The 24,192-nt window shown below is 34.1% G+C and overlaps 1 protein-coding gene across 1 annotated transcript; it reads left to right on the forward strand.

Annotated features, from left to right (window-relative positions):
* Positions 1-414: 414 nt before the first annotated feature.
* On the forward strand, positions 415-23,931 carry LOC128556229 (uncharacterized). Its single transcript, XM_053540560.1, has 4 exons — positions 415-1,102; positions 5,956-6,129; positions 10,781-10,867; positions 23,484-23,931. The coding sequence occupies exons 1-4, from the start codon at positions 1,057-1,059 to the stop codon at positions 23,684-23,686; spliced, it is 510 nt and encodes a 169-aa protein (XP_053396535.1). The 5' UTR covers positions 415-1,056; the 3' UTR covers positions 23,687-23,931.
* Positions 23,932-24,192: the final 261 nt, after the last annotated feature.

The raw sequence follows: 24,192 nt of genomic DNA on the forward strand, positions 1-24,192 counted from the left end.
AAGTTCAGACATTTCCAATACAGTGGTGATGATTTAAATGCAAATTTTGTTAAAATAAGTGATTTCAAAAGTTCCCGCAAAAGTGATATCTTGACACTGACTAGATAAAGCAAAGTTTATTAGGCTGGCCGATATTGTGCTTTATCTCATATGAGGGTAGGATAAATAGAGAATATTAGGTTACTGTCTTTCTTAACTTAAGTTTATCCACCGAGTTGGAGAAAGGTTTATCCACCCGAGGATTGCCGAGGGGGATAAATCTTTCGGAGACGAGGTGGATAAACTTAAGTTAAGAAAGACAGTAACCTAATATTCTATTTATCCTGCAGTCGATAAAATCTGTGTATAACATATATTTACTTTCAAAATGTTTTTCTCAACAAAAATAATCCAGAATTTCACTCACTGATGAATTCCTACGCCCTTCAACCCTTGTCTGCTTGATCCAGTTACACACGATTCCTTACAATAAAACATTATTTCATGCCTCATACTTTGCCTTCTGAAGTTCTGTGTATTATAAATCATCGGTGCTAACAGGGCATTCGCGTACAAAACAAGCAGAATGGTTTTGACTCGGATAAAATAGAGCCGAAAACCACGCTTTAGATGAATTCAAATGCCCGCAGTCTTAAATTTACTCCATTTCCGTACAAGACGATGTGAGATAATGAAATTCCTTCCACCATGAATAGTTTAGATCCGATAATTACAATAAACGACTGCTTAAATCTGGTTATTTGTGTAAATTTCTACCTAAAAATGAGTGAACGCCAGATAAACAAAGTCAAGGTCGATTCACACAGACTTTAAAACCCGTCACCGTACCATTCCGTATGGAGGTTTACAAGGACAGAGTGAACCAATTTTTTATTTTTTTACCGTGGCTGTCCTCATAAAATTATGAAATGTTCGAGCTTCGAACTCTTGGCCCAGTTTACATTGCCTATAGCACATATACTTGAAAAAGTAGTCCGTCAGTTGCATTGACGGTATAAACCTGCATTGACTGAATAAACCTCAAGTTTACACGGCAGGCAGATATCGGCCTGATAAATGCATAGTGGTAGGATAAATATGGATATACCATTATTTAATTCAGGTATGTTGTGTTTATATGAATGATATGTCAGGATGCTTGAATGTATAATGAAACTGTACAGAATTTTCTATTCAAACAGTTAGTATTATAAAGAAATTGTGGATGTAAAGACAAAAATATTCATCATTTTCATACTAAAACAAGTAGGGGGCGTCCGGGTAAATTCGGACGATTTTTAACAATTCGAGTTTGACAGGTTGCTGTGTAGGTAATTTTGATTCGCTGCTTAAAGAGAATTCCGATAGTTTTTTTCCTTTCATAGAATTTTTTTTAATTCACATATATTATAGGAAAATTTGTGCTGAAAACAATGAACAAATAAAAACAATAGGTCACCAGGCTTGTTTTTGTGAAAAATTGTTTTGAACATACCAACTGTTGCTGAAACTGCCAGTGATTTTTCAACATTTTCATAATTTTCTGCTTTTTTATAAATACCAACCAAAATATACATCAGGACAGCACAGTACGGTTTTTTTTCTTTTTACAGATTTTATTATATACTTATTTGATATCATAGTCATATTTGTAGTACTCTATCCTTACAATAATGGGTACAAATGAAAAAAAAATATTGTTTCATATTTACTTTTGTGAACTTTTTTCAATGAAAAATACCAATAGTGAAGAATATTTTTTTCAATTTTGAAAAAACTCTTTCATAGAATTTTTTCCTGTTTTTCTTCTGTATAGATAATTGTATTGTGAGCATAAAAATGGCTAAAAATGTATGGGTCACCAGGCTAAATTTTATGTTAAGACCGCTAGAATACAACACCTGTTCGGAAGGAAAGTGGCGCGAACCTGACCAAACTGATTACATGTATGTCTGCTAGAAGTTAAAAAAAGTTTTAAAAATTCTTAATTCTTTCTATAATTGAATACTAAATAATCTGAAAGGTGATACTGTCTTATCAGTACTAAGTCAATTATCTTACATTATATGAACAACACTGTCTTTGCTCTAAAATGCGATGTGAAAACACAACCATAAAAATAGCAAGATACCTGTCACGCATAATACTTGTCAATACAACATAAACCAGTATCAACATTTGATTACTGATAAAACTTATCAAAAATGTTATTTCATTCAAGATTAGTCATATTTAAGATTGTCTGTAACATGATTCAACAAATGTTGACTTCAGTTCAGTTATCCATAGAATGTGTCGGCTGCGCAGAAAGATGCGCATAAAAACTATAGGAATTCCCTTTAACAAAGCCAAGCAGTAAGGAGAAAGAATGTCTACAGGTGCGATATCCAATCATATTTAGGTTTGTTTGGGAAATTTGGACACATTGTAGGAATAATTCGGAAATAATAAAATACGTAGGAATAATTCGGACACTAACATTGTTTTTAAAAAGTAAAATTCAAACATCTGAAAAATATAGATATTCATCATTATTGATATGCAGTCAAACCTGTCTATAAAGACCACCCTCGGGAGAGTCTTTATTAGGAGGTGGCCTATATTCACAGGTTGAAATAAACTGTTAATGTTAAAAATGGGAAACAAAATATGCAGTCTTTAGAGCCAGGTGGTCTCTGTTCAGAGATGGTTTTTAACACAGGTTTGACCGTAACTGTTTTGGTAAAAAAAATCGAAAACAACGTATCACAGGGAGTCTGCACTGTCCCTTAAAATTGCATGTTCGAATTTTTCCTACTATAGGAAAACAGGTGTTTTAACTCGGACACTTGAACTTTTGCCTTATTTTAGACAATCCTTTGATTTTTGAGGAAAGCAACAGATATCATTGAGTTTTTAACATATTTATCTTCCATTCTGAGCAATACTATGATATCATGCCTGATACATGAATTGAATCCTCTTCGAAAGCTTCCCGCCTTCAAAGATATCTTTGTTGTTCACAGAAAGTATGAGTACTACGTCATTACTTCAGTTGTTACGTTATATCCGATATTAAGACGTTTTGTGACTTGATTGTATTTTAACGGAGACATATCAATTTCACAAAAGAGACATAAATTAGCCTTATCGGATGTGAGAACATATAATTATAGATTTTACTTCAAATGTGTACCAATTATGCCGATGTCCGAATTTACCCGGACGCCCCCTAAATATATAAATGTCTATTTATTTCATTTTAATCTTAATTGTTACCAACTTCTTGTTTTGTGAACTAATATTTTGTTTATAATAGCCTCAGGATTTAATTGTGGTTAGCGTGTTATTGTCACGTATATAGCCATGTATATATTTTTATGTGAAGGTTAAAAGATGAGTAAAATAGATTATCAATAAAGGAAATTTTAACAAAACAAATTCTGAAAGAAAAAAAAATCAATTCAAGACGTTTTATTAATGTTTTTAGTGACGTTGTGTTCTTACATGTCATGAGACAACTAAAACAAACGACCCTAACATCGACCGTTTTCATCATTATCAATTTTCTCTAACTACATTTTATCTAATAAAGATCTTAATTGTAAACAAATGTAAATAAATTAAAACGGTATTTGACGGTATTTGGAAAAGATAGCTGTTACGTAGGGAGTGATTTAATTTCTGACGATGGTGTGGAATAAATAATGCGTAGAGTAAGCTGTTAAAGATGTTCATGGATTGTCTGTTGATTCTGAATTTCCAAAAGAAATACAGGAGGCGGTTATGGCCGAATTTCAAGCAGTAGAGAGAACTCATCCGGAATGTACGTTTAGAATAATATATCCAGTGAAACTTACCGTTGATGACCATTTAGTTAACGAACGAATTTCCAGACTAGAACTCGTGTGTTGGTGGAAATAGGCTTATAATGTTCATTTCATCGAGCCTGAGCCATGCAGACCGTAAGTTATGCGCCACCAGAACCCAAATGAAGTGTGATAGAATGTGTTTGATTTCACGGCAAATTGACATAAAAAGATCATACATCGCTGAGAAAAAACAAACTGAAAACGAACATGGAAAAACTTTGCTAAATACTCCGTTTGATTGTTTGTTTGTGAGAGTTAATGAGGTGAACCCCAAACGCCCCCTAGTCCCGGCTTAATCGGACTATTATTAAGTAAAACAGAATGGGATCTCTGTTTTAACTTAGGATTATGTTGGTAAATGTTCTATAAGTTATTTGCTGGCAAAGTTCTAACTAAGAGTCAAGTACTGAGAAAGGTTGAGTACGCTCTCTTACGAACAGCTCTTGTTGAAGGTGCATCTACTATTTTAATGTATATATAACTGTGTGTTATGTGTAAATTGATACTGTAAATTTTATGTGATAGTCTCTTATAGTTCAATTTTGAACGGTCATGTACTGATTTTATGTGTATTGTAATGAATTTTTAAGGATAACATGGTGCAATAGGCCTCAATTTCACATAAAGCGTACATACAACTTGTTAATGTTAGCTTTAAAAATGTCAAACGATAGAAATAAGGTGCATATTGACAAGTTATATAGTGAAAGAAGTTCTCAAAAATTTCCTTTAGATTACTTCCCCTGATAATTTTTTTTTCATGAGTTATCTCCCCTGAAAACTAGAAAAAAAAGAAAGATTTTCTCCTTTTCCCTACGGAGAATTTTAGATTTCTTTTTGAATTTGTATCAGAATCATGTAATGCAGCTTTCTACCGCAAAACTGTCTCGAAACTCAAGTTCAGATTTTCATAATCAAAGAAATTATATATTTCCCATAGGCATCAATGCTAGCTTCAGTACCGATTATCTCCCCAAAATATGATAAAATTTGAAAAATCTCTGGGTGAAAAGTTTTTAATTTTAAATGTCTTTAAAGTGACCAAATTTCATTTAAATACTAGAGATGCTTTTGTGAAAAGCGCATGTCTCACACAACTGCCCTATGCAAAATGTCTAGTTTCTCTAGATGGTTTAGACGAGTGGATCCAGTTAGATGGTGTGGATGAGTGAATCCAATCAGTAATTCAAGGGCCATAAAACAAAAGTGCCTGGGTGGATTTGGCTAGTTATCGAACTTGGCTAAGGTCTTATGGCCAAACACATTTTGTTCAAGTTTGGTGAGATCGGATGAGAAATGTTCGATTTAGAGAGCGGACAAGGGTAAAAAGGCGGGTTTTTGGTAATTTAAGGGTCGTAACTCCAAAATGCCTGGACCGATTTGGCTAGTTATCAAACCTGGCCAAGGTCTCATGGTCAAACACATTTTGTTCAAGTTTGGTGAAGATCGAATTAGAAATGTTCGACTTAGAGTGCGGACAAGAGATAAAAGGCCGATTTTTCGATAATTCAAGGGCAGTAACTCCAAAATGCCGGGACCGATTTAGCTTGTTATCAAACTTGGCCGAGGTCTCATGGTCTAACGCATCTTACTCAAGTTTGGTGAAGATTGGATGAGAAATGTTCGAATTGGAGTGCGGACAAGAGTAAAAAGACCGATTTTTGGTAATTCAAGGGCCATAACTCCAAGACGCCTGGACCAATTTGGCTAGTTATCGAACTTGGCCGAGGTCTTATGGTCAAACACATTTTGTTTAAGTGTGGTGAAAATTGGATGAGAAATGTTCGACTTAGAGTGCGGACAAGCTTTGTGACAGACAGACAGACACACACACAGACACACACAGACTGGAGTAAATCAATATGTCTTCCACACCACTGTGTGGTGGGAGACATAAATCAATATGTCTCCCGCACCACTGTGTGGTGGGAGACATAATTACCATCCAGTTACAAGATATGAAATATGGCTATTACACCGTGTTATCCTTAAACTGTGATATTGTACATGAACGAGACGTAAATAAAGAAATTAATACCTGATCCCAAACGACCAGAAAATATAACAACACTGAGAAAGTTTCGCTTAGTGTAGTAATACATTATGCCATTTCCTTTATTTTCAGAAATTAGAAAGCTAAGAAAAAATGACAAGGAGCTTACAGCAGAACTTTTTGATATAGAGAAACAGTATAATGATGTTTATAAGGTCGCCGAAGATTGGCTCCGTCATATTTACATGACTTGCCAAAGACAGTTTTTCTTATGGCGGTATGGCCATCTCAAGGATATGATAAAGGGTAAATTCCATTTGTTTCCTAGCTTATAAAAGCGGTTTTTTCTGTTTTGCGAAGTGATTCCTTGATTTTTATTCATATTAGCGATAGGTGTATTAAAGGTGCAAATTATAATTATTACAAATCGGGTTGGAGTGTTAATTACAATGTGAAATGAATATCGCAACCAGTATTGCAATAAAGTTGCAGAATGTAATACAATTTCTGACAGTGTGTAAACGCAAGGGTATCATATTCTTTAGGTTCACTAATGTGAATAAAAGTGAAGGAGGTGAAGATGCCATGTGTCTTACGATTGACAATATGGCTTTTATGAATTATATATAAGTAATAGAAAGCAAGTTGTTAGAAAATCAAAGTGAACATTCATTAAATCATTGAAACTGTTATAATTATTAAAAACGGGTTGGAGTGCACTTTTATTACAATGTGAAATGAACATCGCAACCCGTTTTGTAATAAAGTTGCAAAAGGTAATGAAATTTCTTAGCGTTTGTAAACGCATTAATGTCATATTTGTAAGGTAAAAATAATGAATAAAAACTATGTCAAAAGTAGGACACATGACATATCACCTCAGTTGTGATGGCCCCACGGTTGGACAGACCTATAAAGAAGTTGTATGAAAAAAAATATAAACAAAGCTATCGCTCCATAAATATTTGTGTACAATTTGTGTCCAGTAAACAGCACAGTAAGATCAATAACCTAACCAAACAGTCGGACATAGCGGAGATAGATATCAGGAAAATATATAATATTTTCTTCCTTCTTTTTGTGGGTTTTACCAACTCTATTGTGTGTGTGTTTTTTTAAATAAATATGATTTTCACGATAACTTAACATGTTTATTTTTTAACGAAAACAAGTAAAACAAAAGCCTTAAAAGGACTGTTGTATAACTGTTTTTGTTGTTGTTAGCTTTTTCAGGCAATCTATTTAATCAACTTAGAAGTTGTATTATTTGTAAAATGAGTGAGTTCTTTGTTTAGTCATCGAAAACAAAAATTACTTCTGCTATAACTGGCACATACGGAAGGGCCGCTCTAGCTTACTTCAATATAATCAGTTAATAGGAGGAGGCAAGGGACAATCACCCAAGTCTTTGGTATTTATCCACACTATAAATCCCTATTCTGCAATTTAATTTGGCCTCAATCACATACGACGTTTTAAAGGTATACGTTTAGTTTCCCTGTTTGTTTGTTCGTGTGATATGTAAGCACTGCTTTTCTAGCAGCAATATTAATCAGGAATGTAAGACAGTCCCTTAACCCATTCACCGTTCAAGGGTTCTATACTTATAGACATTTGAACTAGTTATTTCTCCTAAACCTCTGTGGTGGGAGACATATTGATTTACTCCTAACTGTGTGTCTATTTCTCCCACACCACTGTGGTGGGAGACATATTGATTTACTCCAGACTGTGTGTTTGTCTGTCAAAAATCTTGTCCGCGCTCTAAGTCGAACATTTCTCATCCGATCTTCACCAAACTTGAACATAATGTGTTTGCCAAAAAGTCCTCGGCCAAGTTCGATATCTAGCAAAATCGGCACAGGCACTTCAGAATTATGGCCCATGGTTGACTCGGATACATAATGGAGAAGAAACGTCAATCTAGATGATTAGGCAGTAGTGGGAGATATACGCTTTTCTCAAAATCAGTTCCAGTTCCCATAATGTAAATGACAACTTGTCTACATAACTCAGCAGAGGAGGAAGAATGACGATTTCCGAAGATAGAACTCCCGGTTACTCGATTATAAAGTCTGAGAACTGCACTACCTACTGAGGTAAGCAGACGAGGTAATGCGGGAAGTTTCACTAATATAATGTTGGAAAAAAGAATTGGAATCGAACCTTAAGTGTTCAGAGGATCTTATGTATAACATGGAAATTACACAAACCAAATCCCGATGGTAGCATAAAATTAAACAGGGTTTATCATCATTATTTAAAACAAGACTTATTCTCGATGCTTTCGGGGGATCTACTTTTCAGACTTTATAATGCAACCATTCAATTGTTCAATTTAATGACAGCGCTCAGAATCAACAAGTGAGGTCTGAAGTTTTGTGACTGGCCTCCTAAAGCAGTAGTTTAACATTGGATCCAGGCATGGAAACTACAGAGCTGTGGCTGCTTCGGACACAAGCTTATATATTATTATTTTAATATTGGAATGTTGGGCTCGGGTAGGTATATGCGAAATTGATAATGATAAGAAAAACAGCTGTATCACCATCCAAACCCTCTAAAATTACTAGTCCATCAAATTCTTCGCACCAGGCCCATCCATACTTGCTTGATGATCTGAATAAATTATGCACCTTGTTTTACCGTTTTACAAGGGTCCTGCAAAAAAGTTCAGTTACTTATGGACTTCCGTTGTTTTATCTTAGGTATTTTAAAACGCTTCATTGCACTTGAATGGTGTGTTCAGTAGCTTAAAACGATATCCGTTTATTTCGTGCAAATTGTTTTTCAAATGACTGAGTTATTTCTAATTAAAATACATGTAGTCATATACAATAACCAATTTACTTGTCACATTGTAAAATGGACAAAAAGACTGAAATTTGTAACGATATTAAATGGCACATTAGGCTGGTTAGGTGCATCATAAACCGGTTTAAACACCCCAGTGGTGGTTTTGCCACTGACCGTTCCAAGACGGTGCCCCACTGTGTTCCTGTATTTGTTTGTTTTGTCCTGTGTGCTTATTTTGTGTGTGTTGGTGTGTGTGAGTGTGTGTGCGCGCGCGCGCGTGTGTGTGTGTGTGTGTGTCTGTGTCTGTGTGGTGCGAGTGTTATTCGTATGTGCCTTTTCGGAGGCTGCGCTTTTGGAACGTCGCTTTCCTTTTGGATATTCTTCCTTGTTTTGATATTAATTCAAAGCAGATATTTGATGAATTGTGTGGTATATATGGACCCCATGCCATTTCATTGCGCACAGGTTTTAGGTGGGTTAAAGCTTTTAAAGCTCGGAAATTATTATACTCGTTTTGGTAGGCCTTAAACCTCTGTTACCAAGACAAACATCGCTGCTGTAAAAGCTGTGCGCGATTGCCGATGAAAGATAATGCCAGAAAGGTTTGCTCTAAGTGGGTACCTCATGTGCTCTCTGAGGAGCAAAAGAAACAACGCCTTAAATGTCCGAAATGTCCGAGAACTTTTGAAAACATACAAAGGTTGTGATAGTCGGGTTATTTCGAACATGCTAACAGGAGACGAAACCTGGGTGCACATGTTTGAGCCAAAGAGAAGGGCTGATAATATGCAATGGAAGCGAAAAGATAAAAACGCACCTGTTTTGTTTAGAGAACCATGAGATCGAAAAAGATGTTGTACGTAATTTTCTTCAATGCTAGTGGGCCAGTCGTTTAAGTGCCTTGTCCATCAGGCCATGCAGTCACTGGACGATTCTACAAGACCTCTGTACTGAAGGAAGTGAAAAAGTTTTACATTAAGAAACGTCCAAGCAAAGGATGGTCAGGCATCCATCTTATACACGACAACGCCTCCCCTCACAAGTAAGAGGTTGTTAAGTCTTTTTGGCTAACCATCCGCCTTATTCAACTGACCTGAATCCATGTGATATTTTTTTTTTTATTTCCAAGGCTTAAGAAAATACTTTCTTGAGAGAAATATAAGTCCAGAAGTTCTCTTGGCAGCGCCATATATCAGTGTGTCCAACAGATACCAAAAGAAGACTATTTATCTGCTTTACGCGATTGGGTAAAAAAGTTACAAAAATGTGTGTCGGTAAAGGGGAAATACTTTGAATCTTTGTAATGAAAATAATTTTTGCAGGGCCCTCGAATTGAGAAGAAAATATATGTTATTGAAATTATTAAGTGTAACCTGGTCAAGGTAAAAAAATACCGTGAAACATGTTCACATATATATTTATTGCCACTCGTGAACAGAGTCAGTTGAAACTGTGCTTGGTTCATAGTGAACCTTAGAAATATGACACAAATACGTTTACACACACTCAAAATTTTTATTACACTTTGCAATTTTATAACAAAACGGGTTGCGATGTTCATTTCACATTGTAATTAACACTCCACCTGTTTTGTATTAACTATTACAATTTGCAACTTTATTACCAAAAACAAAGCGGACTGTAAAGCTGCTCGCCCGCACAAAGGTTTACGGATTCACCGCACTATATGGTTATGTAGGAAAAAGTAAAGCGTTGCAAACGGTTTATTATTTTTCAATATAGCCATATAGTGCTGTGAATCCGTAAACTTGTTTTCATCAGCCATTTTCTCAAAACGCTACGTAGATTCTCGCTTATTTTGTTGATTATACCTTTTCATTTTATATTCTTGTGACAAAAATGTTGCTTTTGAGAAATTTATTTCTTTCGACCAAACTGAGGGCGAGCAGCTTAACATAAGTTTTTCAGCGCAGATGGATACTAGGTGACGAAATCGTATTGACGAGTGTTTTATTTAGGGCTCATACTAGTAATGTATATGAATATGTAACACTAGAAATCACAGCGAATGGCTCAGTTGGCATATATATATTTTACTGCTATAAAAATGAATTAAAAAGACATACAATTTTTGGAATGGATATAAGAGACTGCAATCTGCAGCAATGTAGCATTAAACCATGTACCTAATTATTTGCAGAATGCATCGAGTTCTTGGAGCATCCAGAAACGTATAGGAGTACAGAAATTCCAAAATACATCACGGAAACAAGCAGAGAACAATTTGGTATGGTAAAGTGGCTTGATAAAATCAATACACGTTTTATTTTAAACGGTCTGGAAATGCATCTTAATCACTTCTTATATTAAAGTACCCAGCATGTTTAGATATTTCTGTCTGACCCGTCTTATTTGTATTGGTGGACCAAAAACAGGATTGTGTAATTTGGTCTTAAATACCCAAATTGTCTGTATGTCACTTTGATAATTCAACCAGGAGTCAGCAGTCATAAATTTGATAAACCAGTATTTTGATCGAGAGCCTGTCCAGCAATGTTCCGTGTCTGAAAGAATAATAAAAATTAAAAGAAGAACCAGTGGAAGCATTGAACATAGCAAACGCAACCACACGGCAAAACAGGTCACCCACAAATTGACATTAAATACAAACCAAAAATGTATTTTTGTTATAATAAAAACAAGGTAAATACTTTTAAAGAATTAAAAACACTCACTATTCAATTTTATAGATAGAATTTCATAATACTCAGCACTACCAATTTTATGATTGAGCAAAAATATTAAATAATTTAATATTTTTTCCTAAGATTGACGTAAGACTGTGCATTGCGCGCCTTAATTGAGTAAACCATTTATCTACTTACGTCATCATCGTAATGCAAAGAATGAAGAAAAACAAGATCCATTCGTACTAGTACGTTGGATAAAGGACATATTCCTTATTCATTCTATACAATGTATAAGAGACAGAAGTATGTCGCACAAATCTAAATGGAGTAAAATTCTAATGAGATTGGATCCACTCTAGCTTGCTATAACAATATTTGTATTTATTACTTCAGATACAGTAAACCTCACTTATAAGGAACTCGGATATAAGGAACACTCGGTTATAAGGAACAGTTTTCAATTCCCCGATCTAATTCCTTCTTTTGTAATGTAATTTCAAAAAGGGGGCTAGGCTATTGTTTTCAAAGACTAAATTATTCAATGTCATGGATAGTATATATTCATTCAAAATTAGTTAAAGGCTTTCACCGGAAACTCTTGACCTTATAAAACTGACAAGTTATCGTAGCTCTGGGCAGGTTAAGACATAACACCAGGAAAACTACATCTTAATTTGGTAATCAACTGTCTGGCCGGTACATATAAAAGGTCTGTGTACTAGACAATCAGGGAGGCAAAGCGGCAGAGCCACCAACCGTGGTTCTGCCAACGTAAGTCAAAATACCATTATGCCTCGTTAGGTTACCTTCCAAATATGTAGATTTCATGAATAACAACTCAAACATAATTAGTTCTTAACATTTTACAGTAGCTAAATATTATAAAAAAGATGGACACTGAGACAATAAAATTACTTGTATTAAAAGACTTTCTTTAACTACCTGAAATTAAATAAACATCAGAAACGAACTTTTGTGTCTTCGATCTTATATATGTGTGTGAAAGTTCTACCACAGGTTTTACAAGTCTGGTAGCACTGGTGCCATGTGGCTTTTAGAGGACATTACGCTACAAGGCGATTTTTGGTGCCGAGGACCAGGATGTTCTCTGCGAGATTGTTGCGGCCACGTATTACACGAAGTACTCTGCCACTATACATCACGCCGATCTGAGAAGACGTCACGAGCCACTAGAACTTCAAAAACGCAAGTAGAAATGTCTATTTTTCCTTTTAAAAGTTTTGGGCATATTTTGGGAGAAAAAATAGTTGAATTCAATCTAGCACGAAATGCAATTCAAAAATTACAACTGTTACTGTAAAGTTTGCCTTAATAAAATTATGTATCAAATCAGAGTTGCAAATTATGTATAAAAATATTTACAAATCTTGTAGGGTAGGCAAAAATTAAATAAAGCAAAATAAAGCAAAACACTGAAATATATAGAATTCGAAAACTCTGTAAATTAGCTAAATCGGGCAGACGAAAGCTGTCAATATATCATGGTTATAACACAATTGAAATATTACTTCATTAATATATCGCCACAGGGTTTTTAGGTTGTTTGATTTTTGACAAACCTAATATAAGATTTTTTTTTCCTGAAGGTATGCATTAACAATGCATATCAAGGAAGATATAAGATGAACAGTGAACAGTAGAGTAAATTAAACTGTTTACAAATAAAGTAGAAAAATACAAAAAAAGAGAATAAAATGAAATTACAAATGTAAAGTACACGAAAACAAATTATGCTGCTGGCAGTTTATCTGTTTTAGGATTTTTATTAAAATTACAAGTTGTATATTATGACAAAATTAAAAGCAAGTTCAGTTGTCAAAGTAACGTGTGAATAATGTCATTTATGGTATAAAAATCTAGATTACACCTGTCAAATATTAGTTAACATGTAGGTAACTGGTCAGATTTGCTTCTGGCAGTTCGCATGTCAAACTATATTTTAACATACCTGTATTCAATTTGAAGTTCATAATTTAGACTATACTTGTTTTAAAAGTATTTTGGCATCATATTTTTGGAGCATTATTTAGATAAAATGTTTGTATGGGGTTTATTGTTTCAAATGATAGACGGTTCGGATATTGTGATTATAGTAAATGTAACGTGGCAGAAACTAAGACCACGGTAGACACAAGAAATGTGTTTGATGATGACCTGTGAGCAGTGACTCACAAAGAACACTAGATTAGTGTTATTTTAGGTATAAAGGCCATGCTAACAGAAGCAGGAGAAACCTATAGAATATACCTACGGAATAGTAGATAAGTATGTCTACGTGACGAACATATATTTTTTATGAACAGTGAACAATATACGTGCATTTTGTCAACGTTTTGTTTTGAATTAATATGTTGATATATTTATCAAATTGACACAATTGATAACTTTTCATGTTAACCGAGCTTGTTGCACGTGTACAAGTTGACGAGTAGTGTGGAACATTATTAAAACTTAATAGATATGTAGAGAATATATCTTTTATGTGCATAAGTTATTCATATGAAAAGTTAAAGATACAGTTCATCAAAATAGAATTTAAAACGCATGGTAAAGTAAATGTAAATGAAAATAGAAGATGATTAATATCAATATTTTCTTAAAGGCAAATTTTTTTTATTAAGGCCTTTCGCCAGCTGTCAGAAAGTTGATATGTCATGTCCTCTTGTATTGAAACCGTATAGATCTAAATATAAATTATATAATATTTATATTAAGGAAGTAATAAATTGGGTGCAACTATTTTGTTCAAAATTTCAAAAACACGTAATGGGAAAGGAAAATGGGCGAAGACACTTGCTATGTGTGCATAAAAATGTTGTGCAAATTTGTGAAAAATCAGAAGTCATCATGGAAAAAAAAATAAAATACAAAATCACACCGGAAATTCTGTGAAACAAAGAGGAAAATAATTCATATTCAGATTGGGAATTTTGTCGAGCTCATGACACGGAGAATTCAAATAGTCGTTTTCACATGGACTAGCCTTCGAATTAAAAACTCCATGGAAATATATATCCATAGAAACAATGAATGTTTACAACAACCATGGTGACAAGATAATAAAATCTTTATAAGTTTATAACATGTGTCTTGATGGACATTTAAGCATGACCTAACAATTTTAATTTTAGACGGAGAAACTCTTTCAAGATCACAGCCGAACATATAAATGCCTTTGGGAATGAGCTGTCGAAATTCAATAACAACATGACATTTGCTGATCATACTTTTAGTCAATTTCAGTATATAATAATTCACCGATGAGGTTACACAGTACATGCCGCTTGATGACACAGCCTACAACATGACGATGTCTGCACGTAATACCACTGGGCAACGACGAAACACACAATAAATAGTCGCGTGGAATTTTATGTACAATTGTATTTCCATTTCAAATATTTACCCGTCGCGTTTTGAATTTTTGTTGTTAGCTCTATGTCCATCAATTTTTGTTTAAATCTGTATATTTGTCAGCAAAAACGTCTGATATTACCTAACAAGCATATGTGTTCAAACACCTATTTTTGCATTACAATTCATAACATTCAAAAGTTTCCAAGGATAGTAAAATACCTTTTTTTCATTGTTTTTTTCGTGAAGAAATGAAGGAATTTGTAATGTAATTTCAAAAAGGGGGCTAGGCTATTGTTTTCAAAGACTAAATTATTCAATGTCATGGATAGTATATATTCATTCAAAATTAGTTAAAGGCTTTCACCGGAAACTCTTGACCTTATAAAACTGACAAGTTATCGTAGCTCTGGGCAGGTTAAGACATAACACCAGGAAAACTACATCTTAATTTGGTAATCAACTGTCTGGCCGGTACATATAAAAGGTCTGTGTACTAGACAATCAGGGAGGCAAGGCGGCAGAGCCACCAACCGTGGTTCTGCCAACGTAAGTCAAAATACCATTATGCCTCGTTAGGTTACCTTCCAAATATGTAGATTTCATGAATAACAACTCAAACATAATTAGTTCTTAACATTTTACAGTAGCTAAATATTATAAAAAAGATGGACACTGAGACAATAAAATTACTTGTATTAAAAGACTTTCTTTAACTACCTGAAATTAAATAAACATCAGAAACGAACTTTTGTGTCTTCGATCTTATATATGTGTGTGAAAGTTCTACCACAGGTTTTACAAGTCTGGTAGCACTGGTGCCATGTGGCTTTTAGAGGACATTACGCTACACTTTATTCAATGTAAAAATCCTCGGTTATATGGATCTCGATTATAAGGAACACTTTTTCCTGTCCCAAAGTATGAAAGGACTTCGGACACTATCATATGCTTCTAGCCTACATTTTGAAGGCAAAATTCCCATTAAATATTTAAACAATACCCAATTCGTTTCGAGTCAATGATAAACCAATGTGTTAGTTAACTTATTACAACAGAAACTGGTTTGTATCTGTTCCTAACACGATGTTTTTCTTATTTTATCTAGGCCAGGGTATATTTTCTTAAAAAAATAAAATGTTTAATTTCCGTAAAAATATATTGTCATCACTTTACGGAAGTTTTAAATATATGAATTCCAGTCGAATAAAGTGACAACATCATTTTTTTAAGGAAAAAATAACATTTTAAGACTAAAATCCTATAAATAAATAAAAAATAGAACGATATTTTTGCAAACAACCTGTACTTGATTTATCTATACACTGTTCGTATTGTAAAGGTATTGATGCATTACATGTCTGAATAGGTAGACATGTACATGTATAAGTGACCGGTCAGTTTTATTACAGTGGTTCAGGTAGTTATTTAAGTACATATACATGTCTTTATAGTTCTGGGGTGACTAACTCAAAGGTCCCTTAAGTCCTAAGGTGGTCGTAACGTCACCTTTTCTTGCTCGTAGGGATTTTTTTGATTAACTCAATCTTCTCGTAAGATACGAGATACCTTAAGTAATACCGTATCTTAAGGTAAAACAAATGGTGCCTTATCTATATCGTAAATGATTGAAAATTGAAGAAATTAAGTTTTGTTTAACTTTCTGATTAATTTTTCATTTATAATCTAGCTTTTCCCATTCCTGTTGTTTTTTTAAATCGGTATAGAGGTAATTTCTTAAAAAATCTGTTGTTGTTTTTTTCGTCTGCCTGCAAGGCAACTATCATTTCAAACCATATAAAGTTGCTTTAATACATTAATACAAGTATTGAGCAATGGCATTTTATTTAGTAAAAAAACATAAGAGATACGAATATTAATGAATATTTGCAAAGATCTTCAAATGACCTCAAACATGCACGTCACTTTTTGAATTGATGGTATAAACCTTCTGATGTTCATCAAAACATTTTTTTTCAATTCCTAACGTGTATAGGAAATTTTCAGTCAATATTATATAAATTGATATTTCGTATGTTAGTTATATAATACTGATACTTTCTTCTGTCTTATATCATATATTTTGCTGTGTGATTAACGCATCTATTTCGGACTCCTACTTACGAGGACATGTTTGAAGAAATATCAGATCTCGACGTTTCAGTCGTTCAATTAAGATGTTCCACATTTTAATGTAATTAGCTAGTTCAGTGATTGATAAAACATTTCTGTTGCATATGCATATCTGACACTCTGGGACACGGTCAAAATAAATGTACTTGCCTAATGCAGATTTTGGTACTCCTAGGCCTACAGTTTAGTAAATATTTCACAACTGTCATTCATATAATAATTTCTATTGTAGACGCGCACTTTAAATGCTTACCGCGCTCAAATGTAGATTTATATCAACAGAAGTTTTACCACTATTACAAAAAGTGGATGATAGGTTAAGAATTACTTTGATATCCTTTCATGATTTAGAAACGTCAGGAAAGAAATTTTAGTAATCTTCAAAAGATTTACCAGGATATAATACTGAATCATTAGCGGTCAAAAAAGTTTACTGTATTAAAATGACAGTATATCTTATCAGATACATTTGCATCATAATCTAAACACTACTAAATGCAAAAAGCGTCTACAATACTATGGAAAAAATGGTCCGATGAAACTGCTTTTAAACGTAAATAGCGAAATGAATGCCGCAAGTTAAGTCTTTTTGCCTTTTAAGTTGCTTGGATCTCATTACTTGCTCATATGAACATAAGTTGCAGTGTCATTGCATTTGTAAAACAAAATGAGAAAAAAGCTCTTGATAACTGCGTTCGAATAATATAAACAGACAGAAACCTTAATACTGTAAATGTACGGAAATTCAAATGATTGCAGGGAAAAAAACGTCTTATATCAACTAGAGATGAATGTATATCTACTTTCATTCCAAGAAAAGTAGAGGATTAAGTTTCCCGTCAAATTCTTCGACTTAAATTACTCAAATTTAGAATTTAAACCAACAACTGCAAAACTCATTCGGTCAGATGTGTTGAACCTAATGATAAATTCTTGTTACACGTTTACACATACCATTGCTTCAAAATTTTACGAGTATTTTATACGAATAAAAATCTATATATTTATCATACTAAAAAAAGTACCATAATGTCTGTCTCAAATAAGTTATGTCATAAATTGTAGATACCAGTATAAACTTTGATCTTCACTCTGCAGTTTCAAATAAGCTCCAGTATTGTAGTATCAGCCAAGGATGGGGGTCAAAGGTGTTGCCCATAATTATATCAAAACAATATCTTAGAGCTTTTTGTTCGGAACAATAGATAAGTCAGTCTGGGAGGTTTCTAGATTGGCAAGTGGCTGCTTAATAAATACCTGTAGGTGACCGCTAATGCAGGATGTACTGTATACCTCTATCACAGTTCAACATTAAATGTGTGCAAAAAGCCTCTTTGAATCTTCATTTCGTCTTTAAACCGGAATCGCCTATCCCGTCGTCCTTCAAATTTTATTTATTGATTTTTTTTATATTTTTATTGTCGAAAAATGACGACATGCCTGTGCGTATATTAGAGTGCTGAGCTACGTGCCTGTCATGTGCATTATAGATCTACGCAGGTCATACCGGCCAGTCGCTTTTACAAGAAGCCACAAGTTCTCTTTCTATTCCCAGAATGTTTACCCGTGGGGAGATTCAACTGACCCACACAAATGGAAGAGGACTCCCCTTTTCACATCCTCCCGCTGAGTAGCTTCAGAATTGGTTGCGCTACGCCCTGACTCCCATATATATGTAATAAAATAGGCCTGTTAAAACCCACCAAATAGCTGTTTCCAAACATTCAAAAGGAATGCATTTTTCATTCGCGTAACATTCGGATCCGATTGGAATTCGCACCCCTCCCATCGTCATTTTGGCACTTATAACCGGAGCAATAATTTACGGAACCTGGGAATTGGGAGGTTGGGGTTGATTACATCCTCCACCAGAAAAGTTTACATACCAACGTTTTCTGGCTATTTTATCTTAAAAAAAATCTTTTTTTTCCAAACCTAATCTGATTTCAAAGTATGGTTAAGATTCAAAATAAACCGATCAATTTGTTGGTGCCAAAAACAAAATCATTTGAAACTTAATGATATATATCATTATAGTTTATATGTAATTCATTTTTATCAAAATATCATTGATGGACAACGGTGCGGTTTATTTTCACTTGTTTTGAAGAATATTAAGCGCGAAGTTGCTGTTGAAGCGTCATATGCAGACGATAGGTAATGCCGCGTGGACATGTGGTATCATGGTCAATTGATGAAACTTCATTTATGCTGTAATCATTAATTAATATGTATTTGATTTTTTTAACCTAATGAAGTTTTATTTTAATTTTACGTCGCAAACAATTTATTAAATGGCATTCTGCTCTTATATGTGTGGTGAGTTATACTGATATCCAGTCTTTTTAGCAACATCCTTGTCATTGTATGAAAGAAGAACTGTTTTCATAGAAAATTAATGTCATTTTCAGCATGACAGCAACATTAGACGGAACTTTGATTGTAGGGAAAATTGTTTGAACATTTTTACGTTTAGTTTTACTCGTATGAAATAAACCAGGAGCTCCATCAAGATGAATATTATACATTCACCTCCCAAAAAGTAAGTCTTGTGTTGCACCCGAGACCTCCATCGCAAGAGAGACACATTACAAATGAACCATAAATTAATATTAATACCCGGTGGAAAGAGTAATTTTTTCTTTTAAATAAAAACAGCGCACCAAGGTGTGTCTTTCGTATCATATATCCTATTTTTCCTTGGGGGAGCCCCCCACCACAAACCATCCTATGGAGGAGGGTGGAACACAACCTCCCTAACTAACCACTGTCGGCGCTTTACCATTCAAATTTACCTAACATATATATACATATTGTGTATAATTTTGTCGCTATTGTATATATTCAATGTATTACTGTTTTAGTACAATTATATAAGAACCTATTAACTTTTCCTGATCACAAATGTGGCACTTGACTTCTTTTACTAGAAAACACATTAGGGTGCCTATTGTAAGCCATTAATTTCATACGAATTTCATTCACAGTTGGCTTATAGGCCCACTGGGCCGGGTGTTTTTTGATATGTCTGAAAAATGCGATAAAAATTATATCAACTATAATTATATCCTTTCCGCGGCCGTAACGTAATAAAACGTATTAATAGCGTCTGATGGCCCTTTCACGCTTCCGTAGAATCAACAATTACTACACGAAATTCATTTTAAAAATATTTCTGAAATGTCTAGGTTGCCGCTTTCAAATACGGGAATATCTGACATCCGATGAATATATATACTGACATTTTTATACAACAGCAAAAAGGACCTTTTGAACGATTTCACGAAGTTCCAAAAATCTCCATATACCCTTGCTCCAGTACGGATACCTGTGGGATTTAATAAGTATTTCCTAATTGCTTTAGTTAAACTAAATCAACACAAAAATGAAGCAAATAATTACAAGTTGTTATATAATTTTTCCTTAAAGGTAGGACAATTACAAAAGTGAAAGATTCCCGTTTCATTTTTATGCACTTATTTACATTTACGTTATCGTAAGTCAGGCTCAACATACGAGGTTGATAAGGTATGCTTTGAGTTATCGAAATAGCTTTACCTTAGTGTTACCTTAACACTGTCGTAAATAACCTCGTAAATTCAGCGATATCGTAAGTTTCGAGTTAGCCACCCCTGTTATAAGTGATGGAAGATAGTTGTGTGCTGCATATCATTAAAAAAAGAAAAGGCAGACATCTTATCAAGGCCGTAGATTGTTTGGGATAAGTACCAGTGGCACAGATAACAGATGGCATATATAAATACGGCTAGACGCGAAAACGAACTAAAAGGTCCAGCCGAGTTTCAGGTGGATTGTTTTATGCAGCGACCTGGATACATTTTTATTACATGTTTAAGCCAAATGAGCCGTGTCATGAGAAAACCAACATAGTGCAGTTGCGACCAGCATGGATCCAGACCAGCCTGCGCATTTGCGCAGACTAGTCAGGATCCATGCTGTTCGCTAACGGTTGATCTAATTCCGATAGGCTTTGAAAGCGAACAGCATGGATCCTGACCAGACTGCGCAGATGCGTGTGTCTAAAATAATAAATATAAACGCACAGAAAAAGATGAAAAAATAAACAAATGAAAAATATATAAGAAATACAAAAAAATAATAAAAACAAAATGGAAAACAAATTACATCCTCATCGCTAGTGGCGTGCGCGTCGCGAGGGGATGTGGGGTGGGGGTGCATGCAGAAGATTACCTGGTGTGTTGCAAGTATGTTAAAGCACATATTTGTCAATCTACTGCAACAAACAACCAGGATAAGCCAATGAAAATTTAACCCAACGAATAATAATGAATTCACAGTATTTGCTTCTTTCACTACTTTAGATGTATAACATGCCTATGTGTACCCTTTCAAACATTTGTATAGTATTTGAGTTACAAACAGATGTAAAAATATGTGACCATCAATGTATTAAAAATGAATATAAAAAGTATTGGTTACTTTATATTTGGGAACACCCTGTAGTTATATTTTTGTTTAAAATTACTGTTCCACCCCTTGCATCAACATAATAGTCACAGAAAATGTGTATAATTAATATCTACATATGCTGGCCAAATATGGTTTTGATGCGCGGGTGGGAACAATGTTGTATAAAGCAAAACACTTTTTATATCTACATAACAGGGTACGTAATTCTATTTAGAAAAAAATCACTGTTCTATGAAACAAATATTGAAAATTTGACTTTAAGAAATAATCTCAAATATGTATTATGATGGCATATGTAATTAAAAACTTATTTCTTAGTAGTTTATTTTTCACTCTTGGAGTAGACAAATTCATATAGAAAGTGTCCAAAGTCCTTCAATTGGAAACCCCTCGGTTATAGCGAACAGACAAAGAATAAAAAATATTAAAAACCGGAAATAAACAGGAGAATCGCTGGTGACGTCAGAGTAACGTCGGCACTTTCACACACATAAACACAAATTATTTTATAACTATGATCTATAGTTTGTTAATTCACGGATACGATAAAAAAGAAAATAATATCATCATTAACATTTACCAAATAATAGACGATTATGTATTATGCTTCAGTTTTTAAAATATACTCGTAGGTAACACACTTGTGCTGTCTAGTTTATATCCTTACATTTGTAGAGACTCACAAAAAGTATTTTAATCAACGTAACCAAATAATACAACACGCTTATTTCTGCGTATTTGGACGAGTACATTTTGAAAAAGGACGCTAGAAAATCCCAAACGTGATTCCCCGGGACACATATTTTTTTGCCATGCGCGTGCTTGCTCAATACACAATGAATTACATTAACGGAACATAGTTGCACCTGTCAATCAAACGGCGGAGTGTACGATGACTCTTTTTGCTCCTGACCAATCAGAGATTGGTGAATGGTCGATTAAGGTATTAACAAAACGCGATAAATGTGGCCTTTATTTACTAATACTGGATCAACCCATAACAATGAAATAGGGAATCAGGTGTACACATTCTATTACAAATATCGTATTTCGCAAAACCAGTGTAAGTAGCGGCGTGATCTAGTGGTTAGCACGTCTAATTTGTAAGCTGACGGTGCTGGTTCGAATACAGTACGAGCTATTTTTTATATTTTTCCAGCATATTTTTACCTGAAGAAGGAATACATGTCAAGTTAGTTGTATCATGATTTGCACTTATACAGAGTACACAAATGTACTTATTGGCATTTTTCTCTGGATCTAATATTAGAATAGATATTGAATCTATTAACATACAAAACTCTTGCGAGGAAAATGAAAACAATGTTTAACCGATCGTCAAAGAAACATTATGAATAAGTAAAAGTAATTAAAAAAGAAGGGCTCGAACCTACACCATACAAACATGAAAAAAGAATAGAGGTCCGACACATTGTCCACTAGACTACAAATCTGTTATGGAATAACGCATCGTATTTAGAGTTAAAAATATTACAATATACAAATTTAACACCACTTATCGGATAATACACCTGCTTTACCTGTTTTTGGATTTTACCAAGTACTGTTAAAATAAAATTATCGCGATCCATTATTTTTTTTTAATGTAATATTGTGTGTTTACGTAATCTAATCAACACGCGACAAACCACGCTGATTATGTCACAAGTAATTTGGTTTTTAACACGCAGCGTACTTAGGTGTTTTGAATTCGCCGCTAATCGCGATAATTGGATTAAATTGATAATTGAAATTAGAATGTTTGCAGGACAGTCACAGAACTTGATTGAGTTGTTTTTCATAGCCGTTCCCGAATCAACTAAACAATAATTGGCTCACATTGTTTTCAAAATGGATGCGATACGAAATATATTCCATTGGCCATTTCAAGTATACAATTTCCATGTGCTGAATAAATATGAAAAATGGACAGAGACTCGCAACTTTCTCAGATAAAGATTCATGATCGGCTCGGAGTGAGAACACATAGCCCAATTCAAACGTCAGTCAAATAGTGTTCGCTATACAAATTGTGTTCGTTATACCAACCTCGGTTACAAGGAACTAGTTCGCTATACGGATATAAGGAACCTCGGTTATAACGAACACTTTTTAAAGGTCCTAAACTGTTCCTTATAAGCGACGTTTACTGTATATATATTAATATATATATTGCATGTTTGCCTGCATAAGTATTTCATTACGTAACGCATTTCAATCTTGAGTTGTCTACTTTTTCTTCGCATCTTTCAGATTATAAGAATATACAACAGTTACACACAAAAGAAGAAGTGGAAAAAGATATTGAACTCAAATTGAAGTGGAAAAGGGAACTCGAGAAAAGAATAAGAAGACTGATAGAATTGGGAATGAAATATCAAAATTCCAAACAACACTATCCACACAGGCGATACGAGATACTAGAATCAATCATCAAAGAAATCATCAGAGATTGACAAAAGTATTATAAAAAGGTTTCTCTCATTTGTGCCAAAACAATTTCATTTAATTCAATGTGAAAATTACGTAAGTCTATGTTCATCAACACTCTAGATGTAAAAGTAAGACTTCGATATTTATTTATTCCCAACTATTTCTTTATTGCGATTAAAACAAATTTTCAACAATTTTATAGTATAAAGTAATAATAAAATCCGTAACAAGAACCTTTGAAAGCATAGAACGCAAGCAAGCAACATAATAGCAGACTCGGTTTGACTGAGTCTGTTCATGAGAGGTTATAAAATATACAACACCCCTCGTGCTCCCTACATAAGCACTACTAGTAGAATATTTTACCTCTGATTTAAAAAAATACCTTAGGTTGGAAATTTCAGACGATCTCTTGCGGCACCCCCACATAAATAGGTCAACTAAAATGACTAATCACCCATTAGGCTTCCAACACAGGAACATGAAAGCCAACTCAAAACCACTTATGTCCAGGGCTTACCAGATCTTA

This window comes from Mercenaria mercenaria, chromosome 4 (genome assembly GCF_021730395.1).
Source record: "Mercenaria mercenaria strain notata chromosome 4, MADL_Memer_1, whole genome shotgun sequence".
NCBI lineage: Eukaryota > Metazoa > Mollusca > Bivalvia > Venerida > Veneridae > Mercenaria > Mercenaria mercenaria.